The 20,999-nt window shown below is 44.8% G+C and overlaps 1 protein-coding gene across 6 annotated transcripts in view; it reads right to left on the bottom strand.

The window, feature by feature from the left end:
* The window catches only part of MPP7 (MAGUK p55 scaffold protein 7), a 251,755-nt gene that overhangs the window by 159,046 nt on the left and 71,710 nt on the right, over nucleotides 1–20,999 (bottom strand). For all 6 annotated transcript variants that reach the window (XM_049705343.1, XM_033403528.2, XM_049705340.1 and 3 more), the window contains one exon: nucleotides 1,995–2,113. In XM_049705343.1, coding sequence (XP_049561300.1) covers nucleotides 1,995–2,113 — 119 coding nt within the window. The remainder of the gene's footprint in view (nucleotides 1–1,994; nucleotides 2,114–20,999) is intronic.

Raw genomic sequence — 20,999 nt, forward strand, 5'->3', positions numbered from 1 at the left:
TGGAAGCCAGCTAAGCAGGCTGTCCCGGCTGTTTAAACACTGTCCCATGAGACCCACCTCCTGCAGGGCATCCTAGGCTTTCCTACTTGAAAACTAACATAATGGGTCAGTCGGAGGACACCCTGGAGTCCCCAGTGGGGAGTGGGGAGTGGTTAAGAAAGGGAGGACGTACTAGAGTTACACACTAAAGCTGATTTTAAAAATACACTTTACGGCAACTACTGAAAAACGTTTGGGACAGTACACACGCTGTTATGCTATTTAAAATACTAGCAATATCAATTCATTTGCTGCACTGTTTTTATAAACCAGATATCGATAACAGTTTGCTTCCTAGCCACTTAATTACGGACACATACTTGGAATAACAACCTATGCTGAAAACTCAACAACTAGTATAACGAAAAAATTTTTTACACATTAGTCTTACTCTATTAATAAAAATAACAACCATCTCTGTCAATTCTTTTTGGTCCTTCACATGCTATGATAATTCATTTTTTTCTTAATAATTATATTTGCCTAACCTATATAACTACAAAAAGAACTAAGACCTTCGCTATCTTATTTGAAAGTCACAAACAACCTTGGCAATAAGTATCATAATTTCCATTTTATAGGCAAGGAAACTGAGATAGTAGTCACGTCATAAATAAATACAAACACACACACATCCATTGTTTGGGGGGCACGTTTGTTTACTGATTAAGGAGTGATGATGCCACGTGAAATGTGTTTTATTCCTTCTCTCAAGAGATCAAATCAATCTAATCAAATCCATAACTATCCAACTTCCAAACATTTAATACAGGAATATTTTCATGACTGCCTCAGTAAGTGATAAACTTCATCAATTATAAGCCCAAAACCATTTCTAACACATCCCAAGAGAGCAATTAAAAGACCTAAAATTATTCAGAATACAAAGGTATCTTGGCAATTATAGAAAAACTAAACAAACCAATAAAGCACTCGTTAAATGTATTGCTAGGAGAGTGTCGCACATCAACACGCTAACTTCTTGAGAACTGCCACTGCCTGAAGCCCACGAACTGCAGCAAATCTGACAAGAGAAAAACGCAGCAAGTATTGTCCTGTCCTGTGAAGCAACCGTCCCTCAGAAGTCACTCACTTCCAAATACTATACATCGGTCAAAAAGCCTCTCATCACAACAGACAACCGTAACAGGTCGAGCTGAATGGAGGACGGGACCAGATACTGTTGAGGCATACGTGTCCAGCTCGTCCAGCCTCGAGTAAGACTCTAAATTTCTTTCAGCTTGAGTTAAAAGAGAGAAAATGCAACTCCTATTTCCAGAAGCAAGAGTGGCATATTTTCCAGTAAGTTCCTTGTTCTCGTCTTGCTATTTTAAGAGTTCTGCTCACTCCCAGCGTTGCTGTGCGGCAAGATCTGGTTTCTAGTGGCTGACCGTTTCCACGGCGTGACGCTCGGCTAAAACGGTCTCCCACACTGCTTTTATTCCTCTTTAGCGCCCGTGTTTATGCACAAAATTCCGTTTCAGTGGCACTGTGCCAGGAGAAGAAACAGCTTTGCTAGAATTTCACTTGCCTTTATTAGAGGAAATTATTTTAAATTAATGTAGCTGCTGAACAGCTGTCATCCTGAACCTCAGAAAATATATTCCTTCTAATTTTTGCTGCGAACATTTATTTATTTAAGTTAAATTCCAGCTCATGAACGTTGACCATGAGGAGTCTAACCCTTCCTGCTACTATTTCACATTCCTTTTCTAAACAAGGGCAAGCACGGGCATGCTCCATCAGTATGCACAGCCAGATCACCACCATTAAGTGAAATCATCTATGTATTTTTGGTGGAATCCTTTTAACAACTTCCACGCCCGGCAGTGAAATGGAACAAGGCTGTTTTGTTTTCAGAGGGCAACAATTTGATCTCTGGTTTACTAGATGGCGCTCAAAATATTTTTCCATATGTTTTTCCGCGAAGATCATCTGACAACAGCATGGTTTACCTTGACTAGTGAATGCAGGCTTTTTTCACCAAACACATCCCAGAGGAAGGTCAGGTCTTCCTGGCTGTCCACATGTGGCCGCAGCTGGGCTGGCAGAGCCGCCAGCAGCTCATACAGACCTATAAAATGGAAATAAAACACAAAGCGTCACCGCAGAGTGTGATCTCATTAATTTCGCTTAAGGTGTGTGAAACTGACAGCTGGAACGTGTCGCTTTTCCCGGATCTGTACTCTGGCCCATCAGGCAAAGCTCTTCTCCAGAGAAGCAAGGGAAGCTTTTGGATTTTTAAATTCCAAAGATGTACATATTAACAGGCCTGTTTTTACCTTATGCGGTGGTCATTTTACAGTCCTCCAAGTTTACATAACCCGAGACAGAAAATGTGTACAAGCCTTCAAAAAAAAAAAAAGAAGAAAATGCATACATTCCTTTCCTTAATCGTTATTACATTTCCCTCAATGTTAGCCAAAAAGTGAAGTGAGTCATGAATAGGAAAAACTTCTTTAGAAGAGAAAATTGATAGCATGGTCCATTAAAATGGTTTTGTGGTTTCCAAAGAGTTCCTAATAATATATAGCTTCAAAAACATTCGCGTTACTGAACGTCCAAAATCAAGTTCCCAGAAGTAAGCCAGAACAAACCATACTTGGTGTGGCATTATTTGTAGCCACGCTTTTTTTTTTTTTTTTTTTAAAACAATGACAACAACAAACTGCGTAGCACTCAGGCTAAATGAGACTCTAATTTGGAGGTATGTGATACCCCCGGAAAGAGTCAAGGCAACAGATGCAGGTTGCGCGTGCTCTCACTGGAAGCTCCCTGCAAGCAGACAGTAGCGCAGTGTCCCGGGAGCAGCCTGCACTGACCATCCGTCTCGTCCCCGGGACGGCAGACTCCTGTCCAAGAAATGCTGCAGCAGTGCTTGCCCGGGACTCTTCAGGGAGGTGACCTGGCAGAAGTCAGCATCAACTCAGAGCTCATGTTTCATTTTCCAGCGGGATTCCATGAGGTAAAAAGGACAAAATTCTTTTTATTTCTGTCTGCTGTCTACAAAAACACCGAGACCTCCTGGGGTCTACAACACATGGGACTGTTGCTATTTCTGGTCTGAATAAGAGCTGCTGTTCATTAGAAAGACAGCTTTACAAGATACTTAACCAGCGAAAACTCATAAATTATGGACTTCTGATTAGCGTGTCTGTTATCTTTCCAAAGCCTTATAATATTCTGATAACCAGTGATGATTCACAACCACATGCATGGGTACCACTTTGGAAGTCAGATACGAAACTTGAGAGATTTCATCAAACTGAAACATTCCTTGGGCTGTATTTGGCCAAAAAGATCCAAAATACTCCAGACAGGATAAAAGAAAAAAAAAAACCTTCTCTCCACTGCATTCTTAAGTGTTCTTGGTGGTTTATATTTATTCTCATAAAAACCTGGCATCCTGCCTGAACTAGCTCTTATTTACAATTCAGCAAAAATATTTTTATGGTAGCTCAAGCTAAGTCAATGTATAATGATACAGGTCTCACTTTATACAAATATATACACACACACACACACAAATGTAACGTAATCACAATCGCCAAGATCAGAGATTCAAAACATGAAATTATGTAAAAAGAACGTAGAATTTCACTATTTTATTATTGATTTCCAGAGTAGTAAAAATGATTACCTATTCCTTAGTAATATCATTAGGGTGGAAAGACACTAATTCAACTGTGATATAATTTATGTGGTACAGTTCATGGGGAATTCAATAAGTTTAAATAAGTTAATACACTTGAACAGTCCTGCACGTGGTAAGTACTCAATGTTTCATATTGATGGTGAGAGTCATGATGAGTGCGATGGTGAGAGCGATGGTGAGTGCGATGGTGAGAGCGATGTTGAGTGTGATGGTGTGATGGTGAGAATGATGGTGTGATGGTGAGTGTGACAGTGAGTGTGACGGTGAGTCATGGTGAGAGCGATGGTGACTGCGATGGTGAGAGTGATGGTGAGAGCGACGGTGAGAGCAACGGTGAGCGCGACGGTGCGTGCGACGGTGAGAGCAACGGTGAGTGCAATCGTGAGTGCGATGCTGAGTGATGGTGAGTGTGATGGTGAGTGTGATGGTGAGTGTGATGGTGAGTGTGATGGTGAGTCATGGTGAGGGCGATGGTGACAGCGATGGTGAGTGCAATTGTGAGTGCGATGGTGACAGTAATTGTGAATGCAATGGTGAGTGTGATGGTGAGAGTGACGGTGAGTGTTATGGTGAGAGTGATGGTGAGTGTGACAGTGAGAGCGACGGTGAGAGCGACGGTTAGTGCGACGGTGAGAGCGACTGTGAGAGCGACGAGTGCGACAGTGAGAGCGATGGTGAGTGTGATGGTGAGAGTGATCGTGAATGTGATGCTGAGTGTGATGGTGAGAGTGATGGTGAGTGTGAGAGTGATAGGGACTGTGATAGTGTGATGGTGAGTGTGATGGTGTGATTGTGATGGTGAGTCATGGTGAGAGAGATGGTGAGTGAGATGGTAAGTGCGATGGTGAGAGCAATAGTGAGTGCGATGGTGAAGGCGATGGTGAGGGCGATGGTGAGTGCGACGGTGAGTGCGACGGTGAGTGTCATGGTGAGTCATGGTAAGTGCGATGGTGAGTGCGATGGTGAGTGAGATGGCGAGGGCGATGGTGAGGGCGATGGTGAGTGTGACGAGTGTGACAGTGAGTGTGATGGTGAGAGCGATGGTGCGTGTGATGGTGAGAGCGACGGTGAGAGCGACGGTGTGTGCCACGATGAGAGCGACGGTGAGAGCGACAGTGAGAGTGACGGTGAGTGCGACGGTGAGAGCGACAGTGAGTGTGACCGTGAGTGCGACGATGAGAGAGCGACGGTGAGAGTGACGGTGAGTGCGATGGTGAGAGCGATGGTGAGAGTGATCGTGAATGTGATGGTGTGATGGTGAGAGTGACGGTGAGTGTGACGGCGAGAGCGACGGTGAGTGCGATGGTGAGAGCGACGGTGAGAGCGATGGTGAATGTGACGGCGCATGTGATGTTGAGAGTGACGGTGAGTGACAGTGAGTGTGACGGTGAGTGTGATGGTGAGTCATGGTGAGGGCGACGGTGAGTGCGACGGTGAGCGACAGTGAAAGCGACGGTGAGAGCGACGGTGAGTGTGATGGTGAGTGCGATGGTGAGTGTGTTGGTGAGTGATGGTGAGTGTGATGGTGAGTGTGATGGTGAGTGCAATAATCATTGGGTTATTGATTTTGACTGTTATTCATCATTAGCATTACTAAAAATGCAGAAGTTCGGATCAAACAGACAGACCTAGATTCAAACCCCAGGTCTATACGCATTTCACATTACTTATCTGAACCTCGTTTCCGTCACGTGTTGAAAAAGAAATGGTAATGTACACGTGGTAGAACTGCACAGAATACACACACACACACACACTCACGAGCACATGTGAAACCGAGGACATCTGAAAAACGTCAACCGCTGGCATGGATGACGATCTGAGTTGTGACACGCTACTACAGTTATGCAAGATGTTACCATGGGGGGAACTGGTGAAAGTACACAGGATTTCTTTGTACTATGTCTTACAACGTGTGACGCTGTAATTATCTCGAAATAAAGCTGAAACGTGCAACAGTTGCTGTAAGAATTCAATGGAACGATTGACAGGGCGGGCACTTGATTAAAATAACGATGCTCTTCTTTCCTTAGTGCGTCTCCTTGCAGCGAACGTCTCAGTGCATTGCTTCCGAGGGAAAACAACAGCTTAGAGACACCTGCCAACTGGACGTGACACCATACTCAGAAATGAAACCACCCGCGTCTTTTCCATATGGGAGTTGTTCACTTTACCCACGTACACCTTAGCTTCTTGTGGGAATAAGCCATGTTGGGTTTAATTTTCAAATAGTAGTAACTTCTCTGTTAGTCAAAGCTCAGAAGCCCGAGTTTTCTGTGTTTTTCCAGCTTTATGCAATCCTCATTCGTGTGGTCCTCGAGTGGCAGTAACACTTGCTTCTCTTCACCTCCCACATCTGGTGCCAGAGAACAAGGCCAGAAGAGACAGGACAATGCCAATCAGAAATTTAAAAGACGGTTATAAGAGCTCGTAGGCCAGGGCTGTATGCAGTGTCAACGCAGGCAACGAGGAAACCATCACTTCCACTCAAATCAGCAATCCAGGCCCCAGAAAGCACCTCGGTCCATGTCTAAAACTGGGTCTGTGATTCCACGTGTGCTTTAAAGTATTCCTATATTCAGTTCCTAAGTCCCAATCATGAAGAATACTATGAAAGCCAAATAGTTTGGGTCCTTGAGATTCAGAGGACAAGTAAAGAGAGCTGAGACAGCTCGGCAAGTCTTTAAGAATTTTACCTAAATCCACTTATCCTGTGCTCCTCTGTGGTCACCCCAGTTCATTCTAATAAACGTCTACGGCACCTGTGAACCCAGCGCATCCCTAGCTCTGAAGGTCTAGGACAAATCGGACGTGATTCCTGTCTGCAGGCGTCTACAGCGTAGATGACACCACAGGCTATTAGCAAAGTGAGTGCAGGACAGGGTCAGGCTGTGGAGGCAAGGGAAGGGGCCGGTCCCTCCAGGGGAGGGGACAACCTCAGGAGACCCTTCAGCAGGAACAACGCCGAGTCAGGGCTACGAGGGCTGCAGGCCCAAGAATCAATACGCGTGAAGCTCTCAGAGCTGGAGCCCTGGGGACAGCACTAGGCGTAGCATACACCACCCTCTCCCCGGGGACCTTACAGTCTCGGATGACACAGAATGCATCTCATATATGAGCAAACACCAAGCAATCCTATTGGCCCAGGTAAACAGCAAAACATTTTCTCTTCCAAGTGAAATAAACAGATGTTTAGGCAGCTGAAATAAATGAGTCATTTTCAGGGATGTTGATAAGATGCTCATGACTGTCTCTAACATTTAAATTGTAATTTAGTTAGAAACACACACTTTGAATTATCTATTAAGTAAAATACATTAACTCAGATATTTAGTTTTTGCCCCAGTTGCACATTTCACGCAACCATTTTATTTAAATTCTTCAGAGTGAAGTTCTTCCTCATCATGAGATCATGTTCGCTTCTAGGTCAGTTGAGACACAGCACTGTTCTGAACGTGGGAGACGCCTTCACTGAGAATCTGGGTGAAGTTGATGGTTTTTCATTTGTTCTGTGCCTCTACATTTTTGATCAACAAAGCCACTCACCTGCTCTTTAAAATTCTATCAACTGCAAATGCGAGGTTTTCAACCCCTCTCCAAGGAATAACTAAATCTGGTTTAAACCAGATTGTCTCCTTTTTTAAAAAACAATTCTGCCAAGGGAGCTCTCAATAATCCCCAAAATTATGAATTTCGGTTATATGTGAGTAATTTTGGCTTCTCCATTCAACACACATTTTTGTGCACGTGAATACACAGAGAACGCTCTCTCTAAGAGATTCTGTAAGGACCTGAATACACGCCAGCTCTCTCTTCTCTACGAGATCATTTTACAGAGGGAAAAAAAACTCACCTTCTATTTGGGCACATACGATAATAAGACACTGTCAAGGATGCCTGTGGATTTCAATAAACTTATTTCATAAAAGTGTTCCAACAGAAAAAAGCAGTATTTTTAAATTAGTGTATTTTATATATTGAGAGAAAAGAAATCAATAAGAGCAAAACTTAAATAGGTCGAGGGTGACTCGATTAATATGTGCAATAATTATTCTAGGAATTTTAAGAAGAGAGCAATCAATGACGGTCAGAGAAGCCTCTGATGGAGCTGGCAGGACACGGGCTGGGATCTGAAGGGGGGAACACAGGGCCCAGAAGGGTGATTCTAAATTGAGGGCTAATGACGGTGTTCACAGTAACAGGAGCCAATCGCAGAGAGATGCGAAGATGCTTCGAAGATCTCCGAGTTGGCTCCTGAAGCCTACTGTCTAGGAACGAAGTACTGTAATCTCTTCTCCTCTTTCCAGAGGAAGGTTAGATGGCAAATGCTGGCTGTCTGACGTCACGAAGAATAATATCGTAAGGAGAATGCTTTCCGTACAGTATAAACTGCCCACCCTGCGAGCCAGTTCACTGAGTCAGCACATGTGTGGACCACAATCTTAGTTTAATCACTTACGTACTTGATTGGAGCTCCATGTGCTACAGCTGGCTTCTCTGCAGCCTTGCTGCACTGAAGGGTAAAATACTTGTCATTTTCCTTAAAGATAAAAAAACTACAGTCGTCCCTTGGCATCCGTGGCTCACTGGCCCCAGGACCCGCCTAGATCCCCAAATCCATGGAAGCTCACATCCCACAGCCATCCTCCGTATCTGTGGTTCCACAACAGCAGATTCAACCAAACGCTGACCATGCAGTACTGTATTTACTGAAACCATCTGCATATTAGTGGGCCTGGGCAGTTCAAACCCATGTTGTTCAAGGGCCAAGTGTAAGTACTTTTTCTCCCTCAACAAAACCTATGGTCAGAGTATGTTCTTGATGCCTTCTGAGGCAACACAAGTGACAGAGGGTCAGCAGTAGTATTTTACAGACAGATATAAACACTTAATACTTTGCTGCTTCAGCAACTTCAAGTAAGTTGTCCTGCAATTTTTTTTTTTTTTTTTTTTTGCAATATCTAGATAAGAGTAGTACTGTAAAGCTACAGTCACACTTCCTATCAGGAGCTTGTATGTGAGTAATAGGCAGGTGATTTAATCAAGGACTGTGGAAGGCAGGTAACACTGACCCAACCGTGTGGAATAAACAATTCACCCGAAGTCATGATACACTGACCAGAAGATAAAGTGTCATCACCTTGCATTAAAATTTCATGACTTTATAAGATCACCAATTTACTTAAATATATGATAGAAATTTTAACTGTGGGTAAAGCTTCCTATCATCATAGTCAGACCCCTAGCGATTTTCACCCTGCCTAATAAAACTAGCTATTGGGGCTTCCCTGGTGGCGCAGTGGTTGGGAGTCCGCCTGCCGATGCAGGGGACACGGGTTCGTGCCCCGGTCCGGGAAGATCCCACGTGCCGCAGAGCGGCTGGGCCCGTGAGCCATGGCCGCTGGGCCTGCGCGTCCGGAGCATGTGCTCCGCAATGGGAGAGGCCACAACAGTGAGAGGCCCGCGTACCGCAAAAAAAAAAACAAAACTAGCTACTGAATATTAAAAATTGTGTTTATTTCTTTTGTCCCCCCTTCCTTAATCTATCCTTCCTACCCCCAACTCCTAAAGCTTCCTAAAATAATACTTAGTAAAAATTATTACCAGTAGAAATTCCTAGTAGTGTTCACCATGCCTAATACTATGGTATAAGCTGTGGTAAAGTGCTTTACAGGTTACCTCGTTCCGTGCTCTCTATAAGCAGGTCCTATTACTGTCTCCATTTTACAGGAGGAAGTACCTTTAGCCTAGGAAGTGGCAAAGTCAGGACTTAAACTCAACTCTGGCCCATGTCTCCCATATAACCCCATCATTTAAATCTTCTACTCAAAAACCGCCAAGAGCTCCCTGGAGAAAAGTTAAATTTCCAACTGGACACCCAAATTACAGATGGATCAAATATAAACTAGAGGACAATCTCAGAATATTTTTATCATCTGAAGTGCTTTTCTCTGCACACAAAGAACCTAGAAACCACAAAAAGCAACGATTGACAGACTTTGTGACAAAATTTTCATGCATCAAAAACACCGAAGTTTGCAGAGAAACTGCTAAAAATTCTTTGCAACAAGCAAGTGATGGACATTAAGCAAAATAAAAGATCAGTAAACCAAGAGAAAAATGGGCAACGGCACAGGAATAGGCATACGGTGGTGGAAGAAACAGGTGACCCCCCCAAATCAATACAGAAAGCACTGTTCAATCTAAGAAATAATCTAAAATGATTCTTCAGAGCCAAAGCATATCACTTTTCTTTCATCAATTTAGGAGACAATTAAGTTTGCAAATACCCAGTCTTAGGAAGGGCATGAGAACAGGCACCCAGCAGCCATTTGGTGGGATACACGCTCGTTCATTCAGTCAGCATCCACTGACCACTGTAAGTTCTCTGGGCCACATGCTGTTCAAGGTGTTCGGCTAGATCAGTGAACCCACAAAGATCCCGATGTCGTGGAGATAACACTCCATGGGGAAGACAAATAATAAACATAAGTCAGGAAATTACACAGTGTGTATGAGACACTGATAGAAAAAGAGAAAACCAAGCAGTGTAAGGCAGACCCGGTGCTGGACCGCCGGCACAGGCCACGACAGGTGAGGTGGCCAGGGAACCCAGAGCCAGGAGGACGGCGAGGGAGCTAACGGGCACGCGAGGGACAAGCAATCCAGGCAGGGGGGGTCAGACAGCACAGAAAGCCCACCTCTAGGTCCAGGTGCCCGCAGCGTCTGAGGAGGGCAAGGCACCCAGGCTGACTGGGGCAGAGGGAGGGAGAGATGGTCCAAGGGGACAAACGAGGACCAGGTCGCGTTGGCTCTTGTAGGACAAATACTGCAAAGCACTTAACTTTTATTTTATAGGGACAGAGCCACTGCCGGGTTTTTGAGTCAAGGAGTAAAACGACTGGAGTTACATCTTAAAAGCACTGCTCTGGCTGCTGCCTTGAGAAGAGGGGGCAGGCGGGCAAGAGCAGAGGCGGAGAACGAGTCAGAGGGTCAGGCAGTGACCCGGGCGACGGAGGACGGCGGCCTGCACCCAGCAGCAGCGGGCGGGAGCTGTGAGGAGCATTCAAGTTCTGGAGAGATTCTGAAGGAAGAGCCAATTACGAATTTCTGTCGGAGTGAATGAGGGGTATGAGGAGAAGAGAAGAAACAAGCATGGCCGCAGAACTGAAGCTGCCGTCAAGGGAGACGGGGACGTTCGGTTTGGGGCCCGGTGAGCTGAATATGCGGACGGGACGACCAGGTGGGGATGAGGTGGGCAGCTGGATGGAGGAGAGCCAGGAGCTCCGCAGAGAGGCTGAGCTGAAGACGCGCACGGAGGTGCCCTGGGCACGAGCCGGGGGAGACCCGGGGACACGAGTGTGCACACAGAAGGAGAGGCCGAGGACCGCGCCCCGGGGTCTCCACGGTGACCAGACGCGCGGGAGCACGGAGGCCTGCCGTCCCGGAGGCCCGGTGTGGCGAGGAAGGGTGACGGCCGGGGCGTGAGAGGCCACCGTCAGGGAGGTACACCAAGGCCCGAGGACCGCCCGTCGGATCCAGCCGCGTGGAGGTTGCCGACTCTGGCAGCGTGACGGGCGATGACCGCAGAGCATTAACGACATCGAGTGACACGTTGGAAAGAGCAAATATTGACGCTTAGCAGGAGGGTCGGTACAAAACAGAATCAATGTCTGTCAGGTGCTAGAGAAGGGAGGGGTAAAGAAGTTGCTTTAGTATGAGAAACACAGCCCGTGCGTGCGCTAAGGGCATCGATCGGCGCCCCCCGCCTTGAGGAGGTGAGAAGGCACAGGGTCAGGCACACGTGGAGGCACGGCTGCGACGGCGGCATGCACGGGTCGTCTGTGGCTCCACGGAGGACGGCAGCGAAGGGGGCACGTGGCAGAGAGACCGGGAGGACCCTCCTACCATCACAGCGGTGTTTGCACTATAAACTATGAATCCCGTGGGGAGCGACGGCAGGGAATCAAGCGTCTGCGTTCGAAAGAAAAGGCTGGAAAGAGTCCCCTGGGAGAATGGAAGAATGAACAAAGCAGGCAGATCATAAGTTGGCACTGTCCTGGCAACACGAGAATTTCAAGCCTACATGCGTGCCCTTTCAGCTCCTTCGTTCACTCATCCACTCCATTTCTGCATCCAACTCCACCAGCGTTTAACCAGGAAGAGAAACCAGAACGAACGGGAAGTAATTACTTTCATTTTCACTCTATGTGTGTGTATGTATATTTCATATTTTATATATATATGTATATATTTCTGCATTGCTTGAGTTTTTACAAAATAGACGTTACTTTCACAATTTCAGAAAATTTCACTTCTGGGTACTATTCTGACATAAACCTTTTCCCAGCACGAGGGCTCACAACCTCCCCCCTAATTCCGTTCCAGCCACGGTGGACCGCTATTTGCTATCCCCTGAAAGCGTAACTGTTTCCATGCAATCTTACACCAACTCGCTAGATAATTAACTTCCTGGTGATCACGACTGCTGTCACAGTCCCCTCTGCCAGGACCCCTGAGATTATCTGGAGGACAAAACCAGCGTGATAACAGTCTGACCTCAAAGTTTCACGAACGGGTTTAGCATAACACACTTGACAACGTCTCAAGTGCGTGGAGGAAGCTGGGAAACTCCCTCTGCGTTTCAAAATTGCTCTGGATCCTTTCCTGACCCCACTCCACAAATACCGAGGGCCACCCTGTGCCGGACTGCTTAAAGCTGCGGATACAAGGCTGAGGGAGAGAAAGGAAAGTCATCCCCCAGTGTAGTGCGGGAGACGGGCATAGACGTCGTCGTGAGGATAAGGGCAGAGCTGTAACTGAGAACACGCTGCACGGAAGGGAGGCATGGCTGGGGAAAGCGCAGCACATCCCTGAGGGATGTGAACAGCCTCAGGGAAAGCTTCCCCGGGGAAGTGACGCTTGTGCTGAGATGGTCCAAGTACAGACGCAAGCTGGGGACGATGAAGTGGGGAGCAGAAAGACCCACAGGAAAAAGAAATGCACATACGAAGGCCCGGGGGTAGATGCTTAGACTCCGCAGCCGATGACATAAATACAAATCCCAACTCTGCAACTGCTAATTGGTTAACATTTCCGTGCATCCAGTTTTTAAACTGTATAAAGGCATAGTTGACCTAGCCTTACTAGGATTGTAATAAGGATTAAATGAATCATCTGTAAAGCTCAGAATGATGCCTCATTTAACTGTATATCCTATGTATTTAAAATAAAAATAAATTCCAAATGAAACCTAAAACATATGCGTATGCCGGAGCATCGAGGAGACAGAATAGAAAATGTAAGTTTATGCTGCTGGAGAAAAGCTTTCCACGATAGGCAATAGAGACGGGCAGTGATGGACCCCATGTACCGGGTAAAGTGTGAACCAGCGAGAAGAGAAATGAAGAAAGTGATCACATACCCCTGACTCAGGTCAGTCTAGACATCTGCATAGTAGATAAGGAAAAGTGGGAAGAAAGATGACAAATGGTCCCAGCTCTAAAACAGCATTACAACCTTCAAGATGAACGTAACGCAACAAATACTTGCAAGAAGTGGCACTAACTCTAATTGTGGTGATATCCATGTCATGTATTCACTGACAACGTTCTTGCAACACTGGCTTGTGTAAATTGTGTTGATGCACGGTCCTAACTCAAGATCCAAACCGAAGCTCCCAGGAACCAGTCACTGGTCATTCCCACTAGCGTGCTGAGCAACTGGACTCGCCTTCCAGTGCTTCAAGTGACTACAGAAGAGTAACAGTAACCCCTTCACTGAGCTAATTCTAAACACTCCCCACTCTCTCCAGCCCGCCAGGGTTAGACACAACAAGGAAACCCTCCGGAGATGAAGAGCTACCCCACGCCGCAGTAGCCTTGCGAAAACAAACGACTCAGAGCAGATCTGACCACAGATGCTCATTCCAATTGTTCGATCACTCTGGACCTCTGCGCCGCTGCCTCTTGAAGTGACAATGGAAAACGGTGCAGCAGATACAGGATCAGCTTGTCATAAAATCACTCATATCCTCCTTCTTTTGGCAAAACTGAGCATCAGGGAATCCTGGCTGCACGCAGAGAAAGTGCAAAACCAGCCAGCAGGATAATTCATCTCAAGAGGTAGTAGTTGTTTTTTTTTTTTAAAACAGATCTTGTTTTTGAGCCTTTTAACAACGGGTCTTGCAGCAATTCTCCCAAGAATTCTTGACATAATTAACATCTTCGTTAGAAAAAAGCCAAGAATTCCTGTTTAGACTGTCAGTGCTGCAACATTTTTGAGAGACTTTTCTCTTCCATTTCAAAGCTACACAGTTCTATCGAGATACAAAAGATTCTGGAGTTTGAAACTTCACAAGGACATCCTTCACAGACAATACAACATCCTCAGAGGTCAGAAGAACTGCATCGGTCAAGAACTTACACCAAAAAGTCACAAAAAGCCTTCACCACTTGGCACAGATCACTTCACCAAACTGATCTTTATTGTCCAAACTTTCTTCTGAATCACTAAAATAAGGTGGTGGACAGGGAACACGAACAATGGACTGAAAAGAGAAATCAGGCAACGTATTTATTTCCTGCACAGATGAGGAAAAGTCATAACGCTCTGTAAAAGAGGACAATGACCAGGGGTGTCACATTTGTCAAACAACACAGAAGTTTCTTTTTATCAAGGAGACTATCAAGTGTAGACACACCATCTAGACTACATCAAAAATAATCCCAGGGCAAAGCAAAAAACAGAAGCCTCTAACCTACTCAAGTGAGAAGTTCAGAAAGTCTAAAGAGAAGTGGGCAAGGGACGGGAGCTATGGCTGTACTAACTCACCAGATGGAAGATGGTTCGTAGCCGCTGGGCAGACTTGAGGCCTAAAGTCCCTGGGGGGCCAGATCAGAGCGATGAGGAGATCACCACTCAACGCAGCACCGATGACTAACCTTGCGTCAGTGGGGAGAGGGCTCCCGCAGTCCGCCTGCGAAGTGGCCACGGGTCACCTGAGACAGTGATGGAACCGGAGCATCGCTGGGCAGCGCGAGGCCTGGTTAGAACACGAAGCGTCGTGATTTAGGGGAGGGCGGAGGAGTCTTGGGAGTAAAGGACAGATAGGACACTAAGGCTCTTCGCCCGCGGGGAAACCTGTGCTCCCAGCGAGTAACAGGCTGTGGGCGGGAGGCAAAGCCACAGCCCCATCGGCCCCGTGTTTAGCCTGAGCTGATGACGGACAGCAGGTGAGGCAGACACACACCGACCGGACGCCGCTAAATGGAGAAGAAGAACATCTCGTCTAAGCGAACCAACTACCGAGCTGTACACCTGTAGCAGGGATCACAGAACTCAAGGACGAGCGTTCTAACCAGAGGTTCTGGCTCACGTCGCAGGCAATCACACCCACCTGCTGTAGTGATCGAACCAGCCTCAGCAGTACTACCTCCAAACACAAGGGCAGTAGAACACCAAGACTCAGGAGTCTACCTCAGAGTAAACATTTACTAAACAGAGAAAAAGGTTGTGCTGTCCTAAACACACACACACTGAGAAACTTCTACCAGCTTAAACTGGCTGTAAATACCCAGCATGATCCAGGGCTAATTGGAATCTTAACTCCTGATTTGAGAAATGTTTTCACCAAAACCAACAGAGAATTTCGCACATTCCTTCCCTCCTCTTTCACAGCAAGTTTGTAGAACTACAGCTATGCCATAAACTAGGGAGAAGGTATCGCTGCGCATATTGCAGATACGCTGAAAAGTCAACAGCACAGATGACCACGATGTATCACAGATTCACCTGTACGAACTGTAAAGCAATCTTTGTTTAGGACAATTTATTTTCTATTGTTATTTTACTGTATTTGGATAAATATAAATAATTACTAAATCAAAGGAAATTAATGATAAAATGTGACATTTTATCACAAATAAAATTCTCAAAACAATAACATCTAAAAAAAAAACAGAAGCATGAAGAAGTGAAGACATTTTTCCAGTTCCAGCAAAGTGCTTCTATAAAAATATAACATTCTGTACAGGACAGTAGTTCCTAAGAGAATAAACGGCTCAGAATTTGATGACAGTCTTCCCACAGCAAACCATTCACTCTTCTCGCAGATTCCAGATGCTCGGCATTCCTGCCATCAGGATGGAAAGATTTACTGTGAGTCTAGAGAAATTTAATGTCTCCATTCTTGTCATTTCCCTCATAGCTTCATTATTACAACAAGTCTGGGGAAGCTATAAACCTATGTTAAATGACAAAAAAGATGTGCTCTGTGTCCGATCATATTGACCAAAAGACTGAGAAATCATATAGAAAAAGACTCGGGGGAGAGAAATATATGTATTCAATTTTTCCCTTCGTTTTGATATTTGTGTTCTACACAGTATGGCCAGGCACAGGACTAAAACGTTTTACTATGACCGTGGGCTAATAAACACTAAAGAACATATATCGACGCCCAGAACAACAATATAAAACTTTATTATATTCATAAAATGGGACACACCAAGCTTTCAATTTTCCACTTTGTCAAAGGTAAAATAATCAGCACGATTCAGTGCCACTCACAACAGGCCTCAATTTTTCTCCTTCAAACTATGTTTTATTTCCCAAACTACCTATACTACTAAAATATTTTAATTCAACCCCGATAGAGGCATTCTCTTTTTTACACTCTCCCTCAACTGCAAATAACTTGTTAAAGCATTTGGCAGGCTGAGTTTTTAAATATGCAAAATAATTTTAATAATTACAAAACGGCAGATTGCTTAGTTCCAGCTTACACAATTACAACCTACCTCAGAGACACTACGGTTCAGTTCCAGACCACTATAAGACAGCGAGTATCGCAATAAACTGAGTCACACGTTTTTTGGTTTCTCAGTGCGTACAGAAGTTATGTTTGCACTACACTGCGGCCTATTAAGTGTGCAACAGCATTATGTCCCAAAACCCAACGTACATAACTTAATTTAAAAATACTGTATTGCGAAAACACGCTAACCATCATCTGACAATGCAGGGTTGCCACAAACCTTTCATTTGCCAAAACAGTATCTGCGAAGCGCACTGAAACGAGGTATCGGGTGCCTTAAAGTCTATAAATCAGGGTAGGTTAACAGAGGGAAGCGCACACACCTGCACAGAACTCCCACGTTTAGCTGCCGCCTCTAAACCTACGTCGGGTCCAATTCCTAACTAAGTGCACGCTGGCCGTGGTGGCCTCGCAGACGGCGTCCTCCACACCAGTCAATGTAACAACACTTTGATTCCAGAAGATGAAGGCATAGCAAAGTGAAAATTACTTTTAAAACTCTTGTAAAGTACGGCCGATAACTGTCTTCTAAAAACTGGATACACACTTATACTGTATTTAACCAGTTACAGGGCCTCCTGGCCTGGAACAGTTGGCTACAAAAGCTAAAGCGCTGTATTTGTTTTATTGCAGTTAATAGTACAATAGGATTTATTTCCACTTATTTCCATATTTATAATATATTTAAAATTTAGCATAACATACAGTGAGACCAAGCCAAATAGTGTATCTGGGTTTTAACTTACACTGCAGGACGGCAACCTAATCTTAACTTAATATTAACTCTAACTTCCGTAGCTACTATTCGGTGTATTACATGGTAAACAGTGAACACACCAGTAGGTAGCAACATCCATCAGGAGGATAAGGAACTGCAAGAGAAACCAAGTGAGCAGAAGGCAGTTCACTGATTGTACAGAAGGAGAGGTGAGGCCTTCTCCCAGGACTACTGCAATGATCGGCAGAGATAAAGAACGAGTGCTCCGCAAACTAACACCTCCCTGTTTTACAAATGAAGGAATACAAAAAACACCTGGCACCTGGGCCGCCCTTAGTAGCTGCACAGTAGATGCCATCATCTTTTTTTATCATTTCCTCTTGGAGGCTTGTTAGTTGAATTTAATAAGCAATTAAGTGAAAGGAAAGCAGAGTTCAAGAGAAAGAATCACTTCAATGGCTTTCTTTTCAATCCTTTTCAAGGATTCTCCTGAAATATCCTTCATGACATCCCCAAGAACAATCTGCTCCACGGTAACGCAACAGCTGTGCTCCTGAGAAAACCTGTGTTATCAAAAACATACAAAAACCCTGCTTCCGGGCTTCCCTGGTGGCGCAGTGGTTGAGAGTCCGCCTGCCGATGCAGGGGACACGGGTTCGTGCCCCGGTCCGGGAAGATCCCACATGCCGCGGAGCGGCTGGGCCCGTGAGCCATGGCCGCTAGGCCTGCGCGTCCGGAGCCTGTGCTCCGCAGTGGGAGAGTCCACGACAGTGAGAGGCCCGCGTACCGCAAAAAAAAAAAAAAGAACCTGCTTCCATGGGGAAAAGATGTGGTAGGTGAGACAGTTTCCAAATAGTGATGACAATGTACTTCCATGCATGAATCTTATAATAAATGGAATAATCTACTAATCTAATAATCTATTTTAAGCTAAAAATAATAAATTGGCGGCTCAAAACTGATAACCACCGACGTAAGTGCTTCCCACCCTTCCAGCCTACACAAATCTTCTTTAAACTGCTTGAAATTTTGTCTGTAACAGAAATCATAATCATCAGGGGTAAACCGCACCCTCAAAACTCCAAGAGTGGCCAGTTTAAAGCTGCTGAAATGTAAGAAGATCCGGAAAGAGACCTAGTACACGTAAAGAATCTAGTATAAGATAAAGGTAGCATTTCAAACCAGGGAAGTAGTGAGAAATTATTCTACTAAGAGTGGTGCATCCCTGGATTACCTTTTCAGGAAAAAATGAAATCAAATACGAAACTAGATCCCTACATAATGAAGGCAATCCCAAATAACATCTTTGCATTCAAACTGTGTCATAAAAATTCAGTCTAAGAAATACCTGCTATCACAAAAATCCTTTCACAATAATTACAAGAGTGATTTTTTTCACAATCCTCACTTGTCAAGAAGCATTACAGACTTTAGTTACTCTGTCCCGTACCTTAAGACACGTTCACATGCACTTCTTGGACAGTATTTAAAAATTTAGGAGGTTCAAGTGCACTACATCAGAAAGAGAAGTTTAACATTTAACGTGAGTTTTGGCAAATAAAATATTTTTTAAATTGTACTGATTTCAATAGCTTTATAATAGCTGTTCAGTTACATCTTAACAACATAAAGCCATCTTCTTGGTTTTGTTACCAAGGCTGTTGCCCCAGAATCATACCCCCGCCCCTCCTCAAAGGGAAACCAACTGCTCTTACCTAAATTTCAGGGGGAAGCTGCGAGAGAAAAACAAGAACTGGCTGGAACCAACCAAACCCAAGATGGCGGAAGATGTGACCTCCTGTAGACTCTAAGCCTCATTACATGGTCATTGTGATTCATCAGCTAAATGACACAGCTACCAGCCCATGACAGCTGACAGTTGCCACGACAACCAGAAAAGCCCACACAAGGACTGAAAAGGAGAGTTCCCTCGGTTCTGGGTCCAAACCACACCCCTGTTCTTGAATAACTCAGGGATATTCCTCCCTCTCTTCCCAATTCCCTCCCTTTCACCTCGACCCTCCTATGTATGTGGTGTCTCCACCTGAATTGGGTTGAGAAGTTGATTTGCAAACTAGGTTCCCGCTTCTCCATCCTTCGAAGAAAGCTGGGGCTGGTTCCAGTATCAGCACCGGTTTCGTTACTGGCTGCATGAATCCAACTGGAAAAAGAACCTCCCTGGCTGGGATGCGGGTCCGGCCCAGGCTAGGACCCTGACTGGGTCCAGTCGACCAATTCAGTAACAGTTTGGTCTCCATTTTTACTATAACTGCTCACTATGTATCTCTCAAGGTCTCTTCTAAAAGGAAAAAAGAGTCACATCTTTTGGATGCCAAGTTCCAAGAATATAAACCCACTAAATAAAGTTCTTACTACCAAAGAGAAAAGAATATTTTGTAATGAACAATTCCACAGCAGCAGGGATTTAAAATCTACCAAGATCACTCAAACTGCCAATAACCCCCTTTTAAAACTAAACCCTGGGCTTCCCTGGTGGCGCAGTGGTTAAGAGTCCGCCTGCCGATGCAGGGGACACGGGTTCGTGCCCTGGTCCGGGAAGATCCCACATGCCGCGGAGCGGCTGGGCCCGTGAGCCATGGCTGCTGAGCCTGCACGTCCGGAGCCTGTGCTCCACAACGGGAGAGGCCACGACAGTGAGAGGCCCGCGTACCGCAAAAAAAAAAAAAAAAAAAAAAAAAAAAAAAAAAAAAAACTAAACCCTAAGATTGTATTAAGAATTTTTTGTAAAAGGCAAAATCTCTTTTGTGATAAGGAAGAACATTGCAAAATAAAGCCTAGTGATTCAGCTAATTTCAGTTAGCATGTACACACACAAGCACATATGGAATTTGGGTTATAAAAACAGACTCTTGATATAACAATTCTCATTTATTTCATAGGAAGAACACCAAAAAATGCCCCCTTTAATTTAAATGTCACTTAGCACAGCACGTTCTACCAATCAAGAGATTGCCAGGGGGGCAAGGAAGGGACTTTTCCAAATGTGGAACTGGGCTTCAAGCCTCTGAGGAAACAGTGCAAGAGAGCAGATTCTTTTTTATTACTGTTATTGAGATAAAATTGACATACAACATATATAACATGGCATTAGTTTTATGTGTACAACGTAATGAAAGAGTAGATCAATTCTTGATTCTTAAGTTGCCACCTGCTGACAATTACAGGGTCCAATGGTCCCTTACACGGTCCACAGGCACTTGTTCCCACTGGGAATTTAGCACCGTCCAAGGGGGAAAAAAATCAAAACTCTGTTGACCTATGTTCAAATTTGCAACAGGGTGATGATTTTTGCAGAAATCTAGTGCTGTCACTGTTTCCTAGGCCGCACAGGTGCTGCAGCAGTTATGCCTGTCAGAATCCTTGTTCCTTCTCATCAACTTCCATGGCATCTCCTTATTGCCATTTGTGTTTGGAAAATTATACAACTATAATTATGTCAAGTCATTTGTTCAAATTCGCTCACAGAAGCATAAAACAGTGACAGAAAAGAGTGATACAATCACAGGGGTTCCCAGTCTTCTGAGTATGATCTGAGTACCAAATGTTACAAGGCTACAAAGGCAAGTGAACGTGACGATATTCACTAGTAAACCGACAAAGCACAATATTAGCCCTCATTCAATATCCCTTCCTATCAAACACACGCCCGCTACACTAATGTCATTGGTTTTTATCTTGGATACCATAAACTGCAAAGCTATAGGATTTCACAGGGCTGACAAAGGTAAAGGTGAAAATGTGCTTCAACC

This window comes from Orcinus orca, chromosome 2, assembly GCF_937001465.1.
Source record: "Orcinus orca chromosome 2, mOrcOrc1.1, whole genome shotgun sequence".
In the NCBI taxonomy this organism is placed as follows: domain Eukaryota; kingdom Metazoa; phylum Chordata; class Mammalia; order Artiodactyla; family Delphinidae; genus Orcinus; species Orcinus orca.